The following is a 15,846-nucleotide window of genomic DNA, read 5'->3' as shown; positions in this document are numbered from 1 at the left end:
TTATCTATTATAACAATAGAATTATTACTAGTTATCCAAAGTGTTTGAGAAGGGCTCTGTCTTTTTTTTCTCTTACACACATTCACCTAGAACAATCATAGATTAATTAAGATAAAGGAGAGGTGGAAAGGGAAGACACAGTTCCTTCCTGCCAAGATACTGACCCACTGATCTTACCTCCCCAGTCTGAAATACATGCATAATAATAATAATCTGTACTTACTGTACTTTTCTATCTGCAGATCTTTCAGCATTTTACTGACTTGTATATGCATTATTAGCCCAATTTTAAGGTTGTCCCGGTTAAGTACAGGGGTGAAATTGTGGCTCGATTGAAGTCAATGGGACCAGGATTTCACCAGGTGATTTGAAATAATTTTGTAGAAGAGACACTGGAATCTAGAAATTAAAGCACAGGACTCCACTTCAGCCACCAGATTTCTTAACTCTTGTGTAAACTTACTACATAATAGAGGTATTCAAGAATTTTCTAAATTTCAGTGAGCTTTTTTGCAATTTTAAAAAAAAATTCATGAAAAGTATTGCAAGATTTTTTTACTAGCTTTTAGCGTAGTTGAAAGTTTTTTTTGAAAATTTCAGCAAATTTTCACAAAACAGATTTTTTTTCACAAATATTTGTCTGCATTTTTCAGTCAACTCCACTGCATAATCTTTAGTAAGTCACTTAAATTCTGTTTGGGAGATGATCTTGTGCACATTTCCCCTATACCAAGGGGCATTTTGGTGGGGAATACAAGAGGACTAATTTTACCAGATTCTGGAGTTTTCTTTTACTTTTGGAAAGTAGTTATGGACAATTCTGAGGCTAATAAAACTATCCTTTATTACCATATAATTGGGTGCTAATTATCAAGAAATTGCTGTTTAAAAAAATATTTTAATATTTTTGCCCTTGAAAGCCTCGTGCATGAACTGATATCAAATTCTGTTAACATGTCATGTAACTAATAAGATGCATGATTTCACTGCTCAGTCACTGCCATCCTCCTTCTGTACCGCTTTAGATTGTAAATGTGTCCAGCACACTTTGGGCCCTATGTAAACATTAATTGTCTTGCTGGAATCACATCACAACAAAAAGTATATTAATTAGGGGAACAAAGGTTTGGCCAGATCCTCAGCTGGTGTAAATCAGCCAATGGAAAACTGTGCCAATTTACTTCCCTTTAGGAAGTGGTTCTTTATATGTAATGGTATAACAAACAAAGGACATATATTCAAATGCAGTACAGGTAGGTAGTGACAGAAAATAATCATCCTATAATGACTGGTGACCCATATGAAACTAGCTAGTGGTCCACATAGTTTCTATCGGTGGTGTCTACATCCCATCCTAATTGGCCAAGCATAATATGCATTCTTGCTGTTAGAGGCCAAGTACTGACCAAGCATGGAGAGTGAATTATCTTCTTATACCTGGAGGTAATTCTTTCAGGTGACAGTAGAGATGTGTGGGTGGGATAGTTTAGGGAAGCTTTCATAGTTACTACCTGTTTTGAAAGTAATTTGTTCCCAGTCATATCCGTCATGCTTCTTTGATGTCTACTGATGTTACAAACTAAGGTCCCGATCCTGCAAATATTTATGTACATGCTTAACTTTATACATCTGACAATACTGATTTATACCAATGGAGGAACTAGTACTTAAAGTTAATTATGTGTGTAAGTATTTACAGGATTGGGGCCTTAGTGTGACAAACCATTTTTTAGTGTACTACTTTCTCTTGCAGTGTATTTTTAATTCCATCTCCTGCCCACCAACATAATTGTTACATGAATTGGAGAGTTAAATAACTAACTAATGATCTGTATTTGGTTATTATTTTAGGATGCGTTTGTGAAAATTATTAAACTAGAGGGTATTAAATCACTGTGGAGTGGACTCCCTCCAACGTTGTAAGTTGCAATTTCTTATTTTCAATAATGTGTTTTAACGGGTAGTTATACTTCATTATTTTGACCAGTGAGTATGCTTATTCCTAAGTGTTTAATTATAGACAATTTACAAGTTTCCCGAATTAACTTGTTAGTTATATCTAGTGTACTGGAAACCTTCAGAGGCAAGAATATAACTTCAGCCAGTCAATGAGATTTCTCCGTGCAGCCTCTTTGATGTATCCTCAGTAGTTGTGCAGGCACATCAAACCTTTGACTATCAGCTAATACCTTTCAAGTGCAATATCATTGTTCCCTCTCTATCAGGTGGTTTTTTGAGAGCATATCATATCATCATCCTGGAAAGAATAGGAATTAAGGCCTGTAGAGGAGTGGACTCACCCCTGTGGCACCTCCTGCTGGTCTGTCAGGGAATTAGCTCAGTTCCAGCTTCAGAGCGCCCTCTGCAGGTCGATGATCCGCCTGTCCTCTTGGCCCCCGTGTCCCTCCCTAGATCCGGTGCCCTTTCACCTGAGGTGCTGCCCCTTGGCAATAACCCACTTTCTCTCGGGGTCTCCCCTCCCCGGGGAACCCCCACCCTCTATCCCCACCTCACCTCAGTGTATGGCTACTGCCAGTCATTGTCTAGCCCCATGCCCTGGGGCAGACTGCAGAATCAGCCTACTCATCACTGGCAAGGAGGGTTTGGACCTGCTGCCTCGGCCTACCCCTGGGCTGCCCTCTGCAACCCCCAGTACCTTTTAGCCCAATGCTAGGCCACAGCCTGGGTCTTTCCAGGCTAGAGCTCCCCAGCTCCTCTGCCTTTCTTCAGCCCTGCTTCACTCAGCCCTGCTTCTAACTCCCTGCAGCCAGGCCCTTCTCCTTCTACAAACAGAGAGAGACTTTTTGGGCTTCTGGCTCCCAGCCTCTTTATACAGGCCAGCTGTGGCCTGATTGGGGCATGGCCAGTGATGAGTTGCCAAAATATTAACAGGTTCCCTCCTCCTCACCCCACGAGGGGGTCGTGGCCGCCCCCCCCCAGGACCCCTGCCCCATCCAACCCCCCACGTTCTTTGACGCCCCCCCTGGGACCTCGGCCCCATCTATCCCCTTCCTGACCACCCCTGCTGCTCCATCCAACCCCTCCTCTCATTCCTGATTGCCCCCCGAAACCCCTGCCCCATCCAACCACCTCTTCTCCCTGTCCCTGACTGCCCCCTGCCACTCCATCCAACCCCTGCTCCTTCCTGACTGCCCCCCCAGGACCCTTGCTCCCATTCAATTCCCCCTGTTCCCTGTCCTCTGACCGCCACACCCCAATCCACCCCACCCACAACCCCCCAAACTCCCCTGCCCTCTTCCAACACCCCCTCCCTGCTCCCTTACAGCGCTGCCTGGAGCCGCTCTGCCGGTGCCGGGACCAGCACCGGCGCCGCAGGGCCCGAGCCGGGCCAGAGCTGCAACCGCGGGGCCGGGTCCAGCACCAGCACCCGGGACCGGCACCCGTGCCGCGGGGCCCGAGCTGGGCCGGAGCCGCGGGGCATGGAGCCGGCACCAGCACCCGGGACCAGCACCGGTGCCAGAGCCTTGGGGCCCAAGCCGAATCGGGCCGGAGCCGCAACCGCGGGGGCCGGGCTGGAGCCGGGAGGCACAGGCTCCGCACCGGCGCCTGGGACCAGCCAGGCCAGAGCCAGCACCGGCGCCTGGGACCGGCACTGGCGCCGCGGGGCCCGAGCCGGGCCGGAGCTGCAACCGCGGGGGCCAGGACCAGCACCGGCTCCGCGGGGGCCGGGCTGGAGCTGCGGGGCCAAAGCGGGGGCCGGGACCGGGCTGGGGCTGGAGGCGCTCGGCTGGGGGGTGCCAGGCTGGAGGGAGCCGCGCTCCGGGACCAGGAGCTGTGCTGGAGGGAGCCGCTGAGCCTGCCGCACCTCCCCTCCCCCCCGCGCCCCAGCTTGCCTGCCTGCCTGCCTGCTGCTTGTTCAGGCTTCCCGCGAACATCTGATTTGCGGGAAGCAGGGGAGGGGGAGGAGAAGGGGAGGCGGAGCAGGAGAGGAGGGGGAAGTGAGCTTGGGCCAGAGCTTTTGTTAAATAAAGCCCTTTATAGAACCAGTTGTCCTGGAACAACCGGTTCTAAAAGGCCTGCTAAATTGAACAACTGGTTCCTGCGAACTGGCTCAAGCTCACCACTGGGCGTGGCCCAGCTGCAGCCACTTCCCAATCAGCCCAGCTTAGTAGCTCCCAGCCACAACCTTCCCTCAGGGCTGCTTTAAGCCCTTCAGGGCAGGAGCAGGATAAGCACTCTGCTACAAGGCCCAGATCCATAAAGGTATTTAAAGTTCCTAACTTCCATTGAAATCAGTGGAAGTTATGGGCTCAAATATCTTTGTGGATCTGGGCTCAAGAGCTCTATCTACAAAGTATGAATACTGCATTTTTCATGCCAAGAAACTGGCTCTCAAGGCAAACCTATCATTACCAGGGCCACCCGGGGGGAAGGGGGGGAAATGGGGCAATTTGCCCCAGGCCCCTCAGGGGCCCCCACGAGAGTTTTTCGGGGGCCCTGGAGCAGGGTCCTTCACTCACTCCGGGGCCCCAGAAAACTCTCGCGGGGCCCGGGCCCCTGGAGCTTCTTCTGCTTCGGGTCTTCGGCGACGGGGGGGCCACCGAAGTGCCAGGTCCCGCTTCAGTGGTAATTCAGTGGCCGGGGGCCCCCATTGCGGGTCTTTGGGGCACTTCGGCGGCGAGTCCCAGAGCAGAAGGACCCCCCCGCCGCTGATTTACTGCCGAAGCGGGGGCTCCCCGCCGCCGAAGACCCCAGGCCCCCTGAATCCTCTGGGCGGCCCTGATCATTACTCCTTAAAGTCAACTCCATAACCAATAAATCACAGAACATAGTGCTACAATCATCTTGACCCAAGCAATAGCACTAAGTATACTTCTTCTTCGAGTGATTGCTCCTATGCATTCCAGTTAGGTGTGCGCGCCGCGCATGCACGGCTCTTCGGAAGATTTTTACCCTAGCAACTCTGGCGGGCCGGCTGGGCGCCCCCTGGAGTGGCGCCGCTATAGCGCTAGATATATACCCCAGCCGGCCCGTCCGCTCCTCAGTTCCTTCTTCCCGCCCGTGACGGCCATTAGAACAGTGGAGTGCTCCTTTGACCTCCACATCCCTAGCTTATCTCTGGTTCTCGTTGTATATAGTTAGTTAAAATAGTTAGTTAAGTTTGTTTATTAAGTAGATTAAGGGGAATTAGGGGGGCTTAACCCCTCTTTTCCCGACCGGTGCGGGCTTATGCCCAAGGCACCGGGGTTTAAGCCCTGTGCGGCTTGCCAGCAGCACATGCCGATTGGGGACCCTCACGACTCCTTCCTGCGCTGCTTAGGAGAGGCCCATCGCGCAGATAAGTGCCCAATTTGCAAATCGTTTAAACCAAGAACGAAGAAAGAGCGGGACATTAGATTGAAGCAGCTCTTAATGGAGTCGGCGCTTACCCTTGCGGTGCCGACACCATCAGCCCCGCAGTCGTCTTCGGTGCGGACCGCCCCAGCGGTTCCCGACCGGTCCGGTACCGAGACTCTTAAAAAGAAGCAGCCGGCACCGACGCCTCGGCACCGTTCCCTCTTGCCATCAGGGAAACGCAAGCCGCAGCAGAAGTCTACCAAGACACCTGCGTCGGGACCGCTCGTCCAGCCGCCAGCGCCGGCTCCCTCGGCACCGGCTACGACAGCGCATAGACCATGCGCGGTACCGTCGACTCCGGCACAGACAGGGCCGTTGAGTCCGGTACCTCCGTGCTCCCCGGTGCAAACCGTGGTCGAGCTGCCTCTCCCGTCGACGCCCGAGATTTTCTCGACGGCGAGAGAGCTCATAGAGCTCACAGAGGCACTGAGCCTCCGGCCCCCGGCACCGCCGGTGCGGGCTGTGCAGTCAGTGGGCAAACCGGCCATCATGAGGCCGCCTTCCCCTGACAGACGGGATAGAAGGTGTTCCAGGTCACGCTCCCGATCCCAATCCCGGAGACGGTCGCCTTCACGCCGATCTAGATCCCGGCACCGGTCACCATCCCGGTACCGTTCTCCTTCTCGGCGCCGGTCGCAGTCCCGGTACCGTTCCGCATCGCGGTACCGGTCACACTCCCGGAGACGATCCCGGTCCCGATCTCCCGACCGTCGGTACCGTAGAAGGTCTGGATCCCGGTACCGCTCCCGCCACTGATCATCACGAAGCCGCTCCCGCCGAAGTCGGTCGAGATCGCGGTCAACCTCACGGTACCCGCACAGTCGACGGTCCCGCTCTCGCTCCCGGCACCGCGACGACCGGCACCGTCCAGGGACAGACCGGCAGCATCGACGGCGCATTCCCTGAGCGCCTCTGCCCCCCCATGGCCTTCCCGCCAACCTTCGGTCGCCTCTCAAGCGGGCAGCGGTGGTGATCTCCAAGGGCAGGACCACGGTCCGCAGCAGTGGGGTTTCTGGACCCCCTGGGCCTATCACGAGGCTCAAGGGGTCCCCTCCCTTCAGCGACCCAGGACCTCCGACCACAGGGTGCCAGACGCCACAGTCAGCAGGCCCCCTCCATCACCGCCGGTTGAGGCTCCACCGCCACCTGTAGCGGCGGAGCATCCCGTAGACGCGGAGGCTTCGCACCCCATGGACGAACCACCTCTACAAGCCATGGGCCAGGGCCTATCCTCGTCTTCCTTGCCGGATGAGGCAGTGGCGGGGGCGTCAACATCGGACCCCCCACCGATTGACTTGTGGGCACACCAGGACCTACTTCGACGGGTGGCACAGGCCATTGACCGCCCAGTCGAAGAGGTCGCTGAAGACGAGGACCCGGTGACCAGGGTGCTTGGAGCTGAGGCCCCGCTGCGGGTGGCCCTGCTCTTTATCAGGACTATCCAAAAGAATGCCACTACGATCTGGCAGTCGCCGGCATCCATCCCTCCCACCGCTCGAGGGGTGGAATGGAAATACTCAATTCCCCCCAGCGGGTACGAGTATCTTTACAGGCACCCAACTCCGGACTCCCTCGTAGTACAGTCCGTGAATGACCGGGAGCGACATGGCCAACCCGCTCCGGCGCCAAAATCCAAAGACGCTCGGAGAATGGATCTGTTGGGCCGGAAGGTCTATTCGGCCGGTGGCCTCCAGCTACGGATTGCAAATCAGCTGGTTCTCCTTGGTCGCTACATCTATGACACTTTGGTATCCCTCTCTAAATTTACGGAGCTGATCCCAGCAGCCTCCCGACCGGAATTCTCGGCCCTTCTTGAGGAGGGCAAGAAAGCCTCCCGGTCCTCCCTCCAGGCCTCTCTGGACTCAGCAGACTCAGGAGCCAGAACCCTGGCCTCGGGAGTCACCATGCGGAGAATTTCCTGGCTGCAGGCCTCCACCTTGCCGCCCGAGGTCCAGTATACTCTGCAAGACCTCCCTTTCGACACTAAGGGCCTCTTTTCAGAGAAAACGGACTCGAGGATTCAGACCCTCAAAGATGGTTGAATCGCCATCCGCACCCTGGGTATGCACACACCAGCTACCCAGCGGAGGTCCTTCCGGCAGCAGCCATACCGGCCATTTAATCAGGCCAGGTCATGGCGTGATAATGGGCGTAGAGGCAGGCTGAGTCGCCGTAGACCATTGGGCAACTGGCGTAACCAGTCCCAGGCACCCTCCAAAGCCCCTCAAGGGCCTAAGCAGGCGTTTTGATGGGACGCCCGAGGACGGCCCATCAGTCTCTTCACCGGATCCTTCCCCGTTATTTTTCAACCGTCTTTCCCACTTTCTCCCGGCGTGGTCCCAGATAACAACGGACAACTGGGTACTGCGCATGGTAGAGTCTGGTTACCGCCTTCAGTTTGTTTCGCCCCCTCCCTCCCAGCCACCCTCCCTGTCCCTCTTCAGGGACCCCTCTCACGAGCAATTCCTCTTGCAAGAGGTCGAGACTCTGCTGAGTTTGGGTGCCATAGAGGAGGTGCCGAGCGACATGCGAGGCCGGGGATTCTATTCCCGATATTTCCTTATCCCCAAAGCGAAAGGAGGTCTACGACCTATACTAGATCTCCGAGAGCTCAACGGATACCTGGTCAAGCTCAAGTTTCGCATGGTAACCCTGGGGACCATCATTCCCTCCCTGGATCCGGGAGACTGGTTTGCCGCCCTCGACATGAAGGATGCGTATTTCCATATCGCAATTTACCCTCCTCATCGACGCTACTTGCGTTTCGTCGTCAACAGCATAGACTACCAGTTTGCGGTGTTAACCTTCGGCCTCTCCACCGCGCCGAGAGTCTTCACCAAGTGCATGGCAGTGGTTGCTGCAGCCCTCCGCCGTCGTCGTATACATGTCTACCCGTATCTCAACGACTGGCTGGTCCGCGGACCATCCCGCCAACTGGTAGCAAGTCAAATGGCCACGATCCTAGCCCTGTTTCAGCGCCTAGGGCTTATGATAAACGCCGAGAAGTCCACGTTAGCTCCATCACAGAGAGTGGAGTTCATCGGAGCGGTCCTGGATTCCAATTTGGCCAGGGCCTGCCTCCCTCGACCTCGGCATCAGACTATGGTTTCCTTAGTTCGGGACTTACAATCCTTTCTCACAACAACGGTGCGATCCTGCCTCCGCCTCCGGGCCACATGGCGTTGTGCACGTTCGTGACTGCGTACGCGAGGCTGCGCCTTCGCCCGTTTCAAACTTGGCTTGCGTCGGTGTACCGGCTGCACCGCGACCCCATAGACATGGTAGTCACAGTCACGAAACCGACCCTCGCTTCACTCAACTGGTGGCTGGACCCAGAGGTCGTGTGTGCCGGAGTCCCATTCCACCCTCCTCGCCCGACCTGACCATGGATGCCTTGGAGTTGGGGTGGGGGGCACACCTCGGCTACCTACACACCCAGGGTCTCTGGTCCCCGCGAGAGCTCTCCCTGCATATCAATGTCAGGGAGCTGCGGGCGATCCGCTTGGCGTGTCAAGCCTTCCATGCCCATCTCCAAGGGCGCTGTGTGGCGGTGTTTACGGACAACACGACGGCGATGTTTTATGTCAACAAGCAGGGCGGGGCCCAATCCTCCCTGCTTTGCACAGAAGCGATGCTCCTGTGGGACTTCTGCATAACCCGCTCGATTCACCTGGTAGCGTCCTTTCTTCCAGGAGTGCAGAACACGCTGGCCGACCGTCTCAGCAGGTCGTTCCTCTCCCACGAGTGGTCCCTTCGTCCAGATGTGGCCCACACAATTTTCCGACGGTGGGGGTTTCCCCAGATAGACCTGTTTGCCTCCAAAGAGAACAGGAAGTGCCACCAGTTCTGTTCTTACCAGGGTCGCTCCCGAGGCTCCCTGTCAGACGCATTCCTCTGCTCCTGGACGGATCACCTCCTCTATGCCTTCCCTCCTTTCCCGCTCGTACATCGGGTGCTACTCAAGCTTCGGAGGGACAGGGCCCGCCTCATACTCGTCGCTCCGGCCTGGCCGAGAGAACATTGGTACACTCTGCTGCTCGAGCTCTCCGTACGGGATCCCATTCCCCTCCCGCTGTGGCCGGACCTGATAACGCAGGACTTCGGCAGGCTCCGCCACCCAGACCTACAGTCCCTCCATCTTACAGCTTGGTACCTGTGTGGTTGACCCACGTGGAGCGTGACTGTTCGGCGGCGGTGCAGCAAGTCCTGATGGAAAGCAGGAAGCCTTCCACTCGCTCAACCTACCTCGTGAAATGGAAGCGTTTCGCACTCTGGTGCGATCAGAGAGGCCTTAATCCGTTCGTTGTCCCTATTCCAACGATCCTGGACTACCTCTGGTCCCTTAAGGAGCACGGTCTCATGGTTTCGTCTTTGAAAGTACACCTAGCGGTCATTTCCGCCTTTTGGCCCCCCCGTAGGTCACTGGTCCATCTTTTCCAATCCGATGGTTTCCCGCTTCCTTAAGGGCCTAGATCGCTTGTTCCCGCCAGTACGATGCCCGGCCCCGTCCTGGGATCTGAACCTAGTTCTAGCCAAGCTCATGGGAGCCCCCTTCGAGCCCTTGGCCACGTGTTGCCTGCTTTATCTATCATGGAAAACAGCCTTTCTCATCGCTATAACTTCAGCGCGACGAGTTTCTGAGCTTCGTGCCCTGACGGCTGGTCCGCCGTATACCGTCTTCCATGCCGACAAAGTGCAGCTTCGGCCACACCCGGCCTTCCTCCCTAAGGTGGTGTCGGCCTTCCATTTGAACCAGGACATTTTCCTCCCGGTCTTTTTCCCGAAGCCGCACGCCTCGAGTCAGGAACAACAGCTTCACACCCTGGACGTCCACAGGGCCCTCGCATTTTACATAGAGCGGACGAAGCCCTTCCGGCGTTCGCCCCAGCTATTCGTAGCGGTTGCTGATCGCATGAAAGGCAAGCCGGTCTCCTCTCAGAGGATTTCCTCCTGGGTAACATTTTATATCCGGACATGTTATGAGCTTGCTCGAGTGCCACCTACCCACCTCACCGCTCACTCTACGAGAGCGCAAGCCTCGTCTGCCGCTTTCCTGGCCCATGTTCCCATCCAGGACATCTGTAGAGCGGCCACCTGGTCTTCTGTCCACACCTTCGCTTCCCACTATGCGTTGGTGCAACAATCCAGGGACGATGCAGCCTTCAGCTCAGCAATCTTACACTCTGCCACATCTCACTCCGACCCCACCGCCTAGGTAAGGCTTGGGAATCACCTAACTGGAATGACAATGGTGAGTAACCGTCTTTTTCAGTGTCTGTACCAGCTCTATAAATATAAAAACAAAAGTGAAGCTCTAATGAAATAAAGCATGTTACTTGTGGTCTAGCACCTGGCTATTTCAAGGCTTTAAAGTCATAAGTATCTAAGTGGATCAGGTAGTGTATACCTGAGCCAAGCAAGTCAAAAAGTCATTCTTCAGCCCTCAGGTTACACTTCCTAGGAATAGAAATGGCCTCTTTTACTCATTTCTTCAGTAAATATATCAAAGCTGACTTGTAAGCCTCATCCAATGTTGTTTTGGGGACAACGATGTTGCATGATATAGTAACTGAGGAAAAAGACTCTATGCATATTTCAAGTTCTGTTTTATGTTAGGCTAAGTTGTTTTACCTACTTACACACAGATAATAAAATCCAGCTGTAGGATCTGTGGTCCTTACTATGCTGAAGAATAGGAGAATTTAGATGTGCTTACTGCAACATTTTCATTCTTCAAGAAGTAAGATCCACAAATGTGACCCATGCTGGGTAAGATAAAATAATCATTATCCAGTAGCTAAGTGAGTAACAAATCTCAGTTTAGTAAATAGGGCCCAGATTCACAAAAGGACGTAGTCATTGTGATGCTGAGAGTTGTGGCACCTAAAAGTTAGAAAATCTCAGCAACACTGTGATCCACAAAGTCTGAGTTAGGCACCTTAGCTCCCTATACAATGAACGGGGACAGATAGGCGATTCATAAAACTAGCATGCTAGAAGGAGAGTTGCCTGAGCTAGCCAATGGGAGATGCAAAGGAGAGGGGTGTGTGCTTATCCCCAAACCTGTCATGGAGATAGGTGCCTAAGTCCAGGCATAAATAAACCTGCCTAAATAGCATGATCTTACCCCCTCCATACTGTCCAGCAGAGGGGATCTTATGGTATGTCTACACTGTAGTAAAACACCCATGTGGCCTGTGTTGGGTGACTTGGGATAAAGTCTATAAAATTGCAGTGTAGACAATCTGGCTTGGGAGCCCGAGCGCAACCCTGAATGTCTACACTGCAGTCTTATAGCCCTGAAGCCCAAGCCATGTGAGCCTTAGCCAACTGACACCAGCCAGCTGTGGGTGTTTTATTGCAATGTAGATATACCTTTAGAGTCCCAGTGCATGATACATGCCTCAGAATAAGGCTTCTCTAGTCTAAGTAATATGCATTTAGAATTTTCTTCTGAATTTCAAATGTCCTTGTTGCAGCAGATAGTGCTTGCCTTTAACCTAGGCAGTTAGTATAGTTACTATTTGGGAGGAAAAACTAATTGGGTGTCATGTTTTTAACAAATTTTACCACCCTAACATGCATCAACATAAGATTTGGTTTGGTTAGAAATTATTAGATAAATGTTGTTTGTAATAATCATTAAAGGCCAGATTGTGCCACCCTTATCCGTATTGAGTAGTACCTTGCAGCATGAATAAGGGTGGCACAATCTGGCAAACTATCAGACTTGAAAGGAATTGTATGCATTGATAAAACTTCTGAGGCAGATTGTGAAAACAATTGAGTTCAAGAGGAACCCAGTGTGCATGTATGTTCACCACACGGTTGGTTAATGGAGATTTGGTAGACATTTGTGAGTTGCAGGAGGTAGACATGATGATTTTTTTTCCCTTCATCCATAACACAGTTGAAATGTTTATCCTTTTTTATTTAACCCCCCAAAAATGTATATTTGATAACTGATCTAAATTATGTTGGAGACATCCGGTTTTCTTTGTGACAATTGATAGAGTTCCTTTGTTTTTGTATTTTAGAATAATGGCAGTTCCAAGTACAGTAATTTATTTTACCAGCTACGATCAACTGAGTGAAGTTTTGATATCTAAACTAGGAAAAGACAGTGACTACATTCCAGTTCTTGCAGGCTCCATAAGTAGATGTGAGTCATAAATTATCTGTATATTATGGTATTTTCTTTACTATTCCTTTCCCAGCTATTTTACATTTTAAGGCAAATTTGCTATCATTCGCAACATAATAGTACTTCTCCCCTTGTGTCAGGATGCTTCACCATCACCTATTTGTGGACCAGAAGGGAATCAAGGCTCTCCATCTCTTCTGGGTTCCAGTCTAGGGACCCTTTTGTGAGCAGCTAAGGTCTGCTACTTCAGGCTTCTTGTTACCTTTGTGGATTTCTGTTAGGCTTTTTCTCTGGGTTGACTGTAGCTCTACCTCTTTCTAGACCTTTCCTCCATTCTAGTAACCAGAGAGGGACTACAGAGGTCTTTTACTGGCCACCCTCTTAGCTGGGCTTTCTCCCTTTATGCACACCCAACTCCTTCCCCAGCTGGGCTTCACCTTCATTTGGACCTGGCCCACCCTCCAGGTGCAACTAGGTTTACTAATTGCTCTCTGTCTCTAGTTAACTATTTCATTATCTGGGTAGGGTGCTACTGCATCATATGCTGCTAAAGACAAATTAATTTCATTCTCATTCTTTGTCTAATGAACAGTAAATAACATTGATCACACTCTTTTTCCTTTGCTAGTAACCTTTAAACTAATTTGAACTTACGCATCTTTTTGCTTCTTTATGATGTATAAAGAGCTAGATTTTTTTAAAAAAACTTTTTTTCTGCATATTGTACACAAGAATTTCTGGTCTTCTATCTTCTGGTTTTCCTAGGAGTCCTTAGGGACACTGGAGAACTGGTAGGATTGGGCTGTGACAGATATAGAACATGGTAGCTGATTCAGAGGGTACTGGATTTTTATTAAAATTGTTTAAAGATCTTTGATTGTCAAACAAACATTCTGTAAACAATTGGGAGACAACATACTGGACTTGATCATTGCAGTATTTGAAGTCAACGAGTTAACTTCCCCCTATATTTACTAGCGGAGTTCCTCAAAATTCAGTCTCGGGACCGATCTTGCTAAATATTTTTATTAATTACTTTGGCACAGAAAGTACGAGTGTTCTAATGAAATTTGCTGGTGATATAAAATTGGGAGGCATTGCCATTACAGAGGAGAATCGAAATATTATACAGGGACATTTGGATGATCATGAAGACTGGAGTGACAGAAATGAAATAAAATTCAATAATACAAAGTGCAAGGTGATGCACTTAAGGGCTAATAATAATTATTTCTGGTACTGCTGGGTGCTTATTAGTTGGAGGTGACAAAACAGGAGGGAGACTCCAGGTGTGTGGGTTGATCACAAGATGACTGTAAGCCACCAATGTGATGTGTTTATAAAAAAGGCAAATACAATCCTAGGATACATTAGGCAAAGCATTTCCAGTAGATATAGAGAAGTATTAATGCCATGGTAAAGGGCAAGCCAAGGGCACTGATAAGACCTCATTTGGAATACTGTGTGCAGTTCTGGTCACCCATGTTCAAGAAAGATTAATTTAAACTGGAACAGGTGCAGAGAAGAGCTACTAGGATAATCAGGGGAATGGAGGGCCTATATTATGAGAGAATACTGGATGAGCTTTCCAGACTACTGTACCCCTTTCAGGAATCTGGTTTGGTTATTCCCAAGTTACACCTCACTTAAAATCTGCTTCCTTACAAAATCAGACATAAAAGTTTCACAGCATACTATTACTGAAAAATTGCTTAGTTTCTCATTTTTACCATACAAAATAAATCAATTGGAATATAAATATTGTACTTACATTTCAGTATAAAGTATATAGAGCAGTATAAACAAATCATTGTCTATATGAAATGTTAGTTGTATTGACTTTGCTAGTGCTTTTTATGTACCCTGTTGTAAAACTAGGCAAATATCTAGATGAGTTGATGTACTTCCTGGAAGACCTCTACGTACCCCAAGAGGTATGCCTACCCTGGTTGAGAGTCACTGTGATAGAGGGTATGATTGTTGTCTATAAATTCATTAGGTAGGTAAAGATCAGGAAGAGTGAAGAGCTGTTTTAGCTAAAGGACAATGTTTACACAAGAACAAATGGTATAAACTGGCCAAGAACAAATTCAGGCTGGAAATTAGAAGAAGGTTTGTAACCATGACAGTAGGATGAGGTTCTGGAACAGCCTCCCAATAAGATTTGTAGGAATAAACAACTCAATTAGTTTCAAGAGCGAGCTGATCCAATTTATGACTGCAATTCTATGACAGAGTTGCTTGTGGTGGTATGGAGGAGGGCTCAACAGCCCTGGGGCTCACTTCTGGATTATGTCTTATGTTCTTAAAAGCTCATGCTTCAAGGGTTCAGCCAGCCATCTGCAGGGGTCAGGAAGGGATTTCTTTTGTCCACCCATGTAGTCTGGGAGATTTATTTTGTGTGTTTTCTTTCTTAATTTCCTTCCTCTGAAGCATCAGGGATGGCCATGTCTGGATATTGGATAGGGACAGCCAGTGCTGTGAGGTGGTATTGTGTATACTCTCTTTCAGGTGCATGGCTGGTTAGTTCTTGCTCATGTCCTTGTGGTAACTGATCACAATGTGTGGGGTTAGAAAGGAATTTCCTCCATGTTAGATTGGCAGTGACCTGGGAATGTTTTTTTTTTTGTTTTGTTTTGTTTTTTTTTCCTTTGCAGCATGTCAGTGTGGATCACATGCCAGGATTGTTTGGTTCTATCTCATTTAATCATTTCCCTGCCACTGCGGGGGCCTCAGGCATCGGTGCACCTTAGTCCTTACTGTTCTTTGCCTGTGGCACATAAGCTAGTTTCCCATGGGCTGTAATATTTTGGTCTAATTTCAGTGGTTGGGTTTAGTGTGCAGATGTTAGGTTGTTCGTGGTCTGTGATGTACAAGAGGTCAGACTAAATGAGCTGGTGGTCCCTTCTGGCCTTAACTCTATGAAATATCCTTATCAGCTTGGATGATAGTGAAGAGGTTTGTTTGTTAACGAGTCCCCAGTCTATACTTTTTCAGTTAAGGGGTGAGAGAACTCACAGTATACATATCTGAGATCTGAGTCTTTCAACAAATGGAACACCAGACTTGATATTCCTGATATTTCTAAAGTAAACAAAACAAATAGAAAAGGTACTTAAAATACAAATATTTTAAAAAATAAATAATTTAAAATTAAGCTCTCTTTTATACACCACAAAGAAGCGCACCCCCCCAAAAAAAGGGCCGGCTCATGTTTTCCCCTTTGTAGGTCACTTTTAAGGCAGACCTGGATGATTCACCACCTGCCCCACACTCATCTGCACCAGACAAAACAGTGACGCTGTCTACCCCTATGACACCAGATGACCTGAAACAGTTCCAAG

The 15,846-nt window shown here is 50.1% G+C and overlaps 1 protein-coding gene across 4 annotated transcripts in view; it reads left to right on the top strand.

Annotated features, from left to right (window-relative positions):
- The window catches only part of SLC25A40 (solute carrier family 25 member 40), a 90,745-nt gene that overhangs the window by 15,107 nt on the left and 59,792 nt on the right, over nt 1–15,846 (top strand). For all 4 annotated transcript variants that reach the window (XM_039523533.1, XM_039523532.1, XM_039523531.1 and 1 more), the window contains 2 exons: nt 1,852–1,919; nt 12,396–12,520. In XM_039523533.1, coding sequence (XP_039379467.1) covers nt 1,852–1,919; nt 12,396–12,520 — 193 coding nt within the window. The remainder of the gene's footprint in view (nt 1–1,851; nt 1,920–12,395; nt 12,521–15,846) is intronic.

Source organism: Mauremys reevesii, linkage group 2 (assembly GCF_016161935.1).
Source record: "Mauremys reevesii isolate NIE-2019 linkage group 2, ASM1616193v1, whole genome shotgun sequence".
NCBI classification, from domain to species: Eukaryota; Metazoa; Chordata; order Testudines; family Geoemydidae; genus Mauremys; species Mauremys reevesii.
The sequence above is the reverse complement of the archived record's forward strand: the minus strand, read 5'-3'. Positions and strand labels throughout refer to the sequence as shown.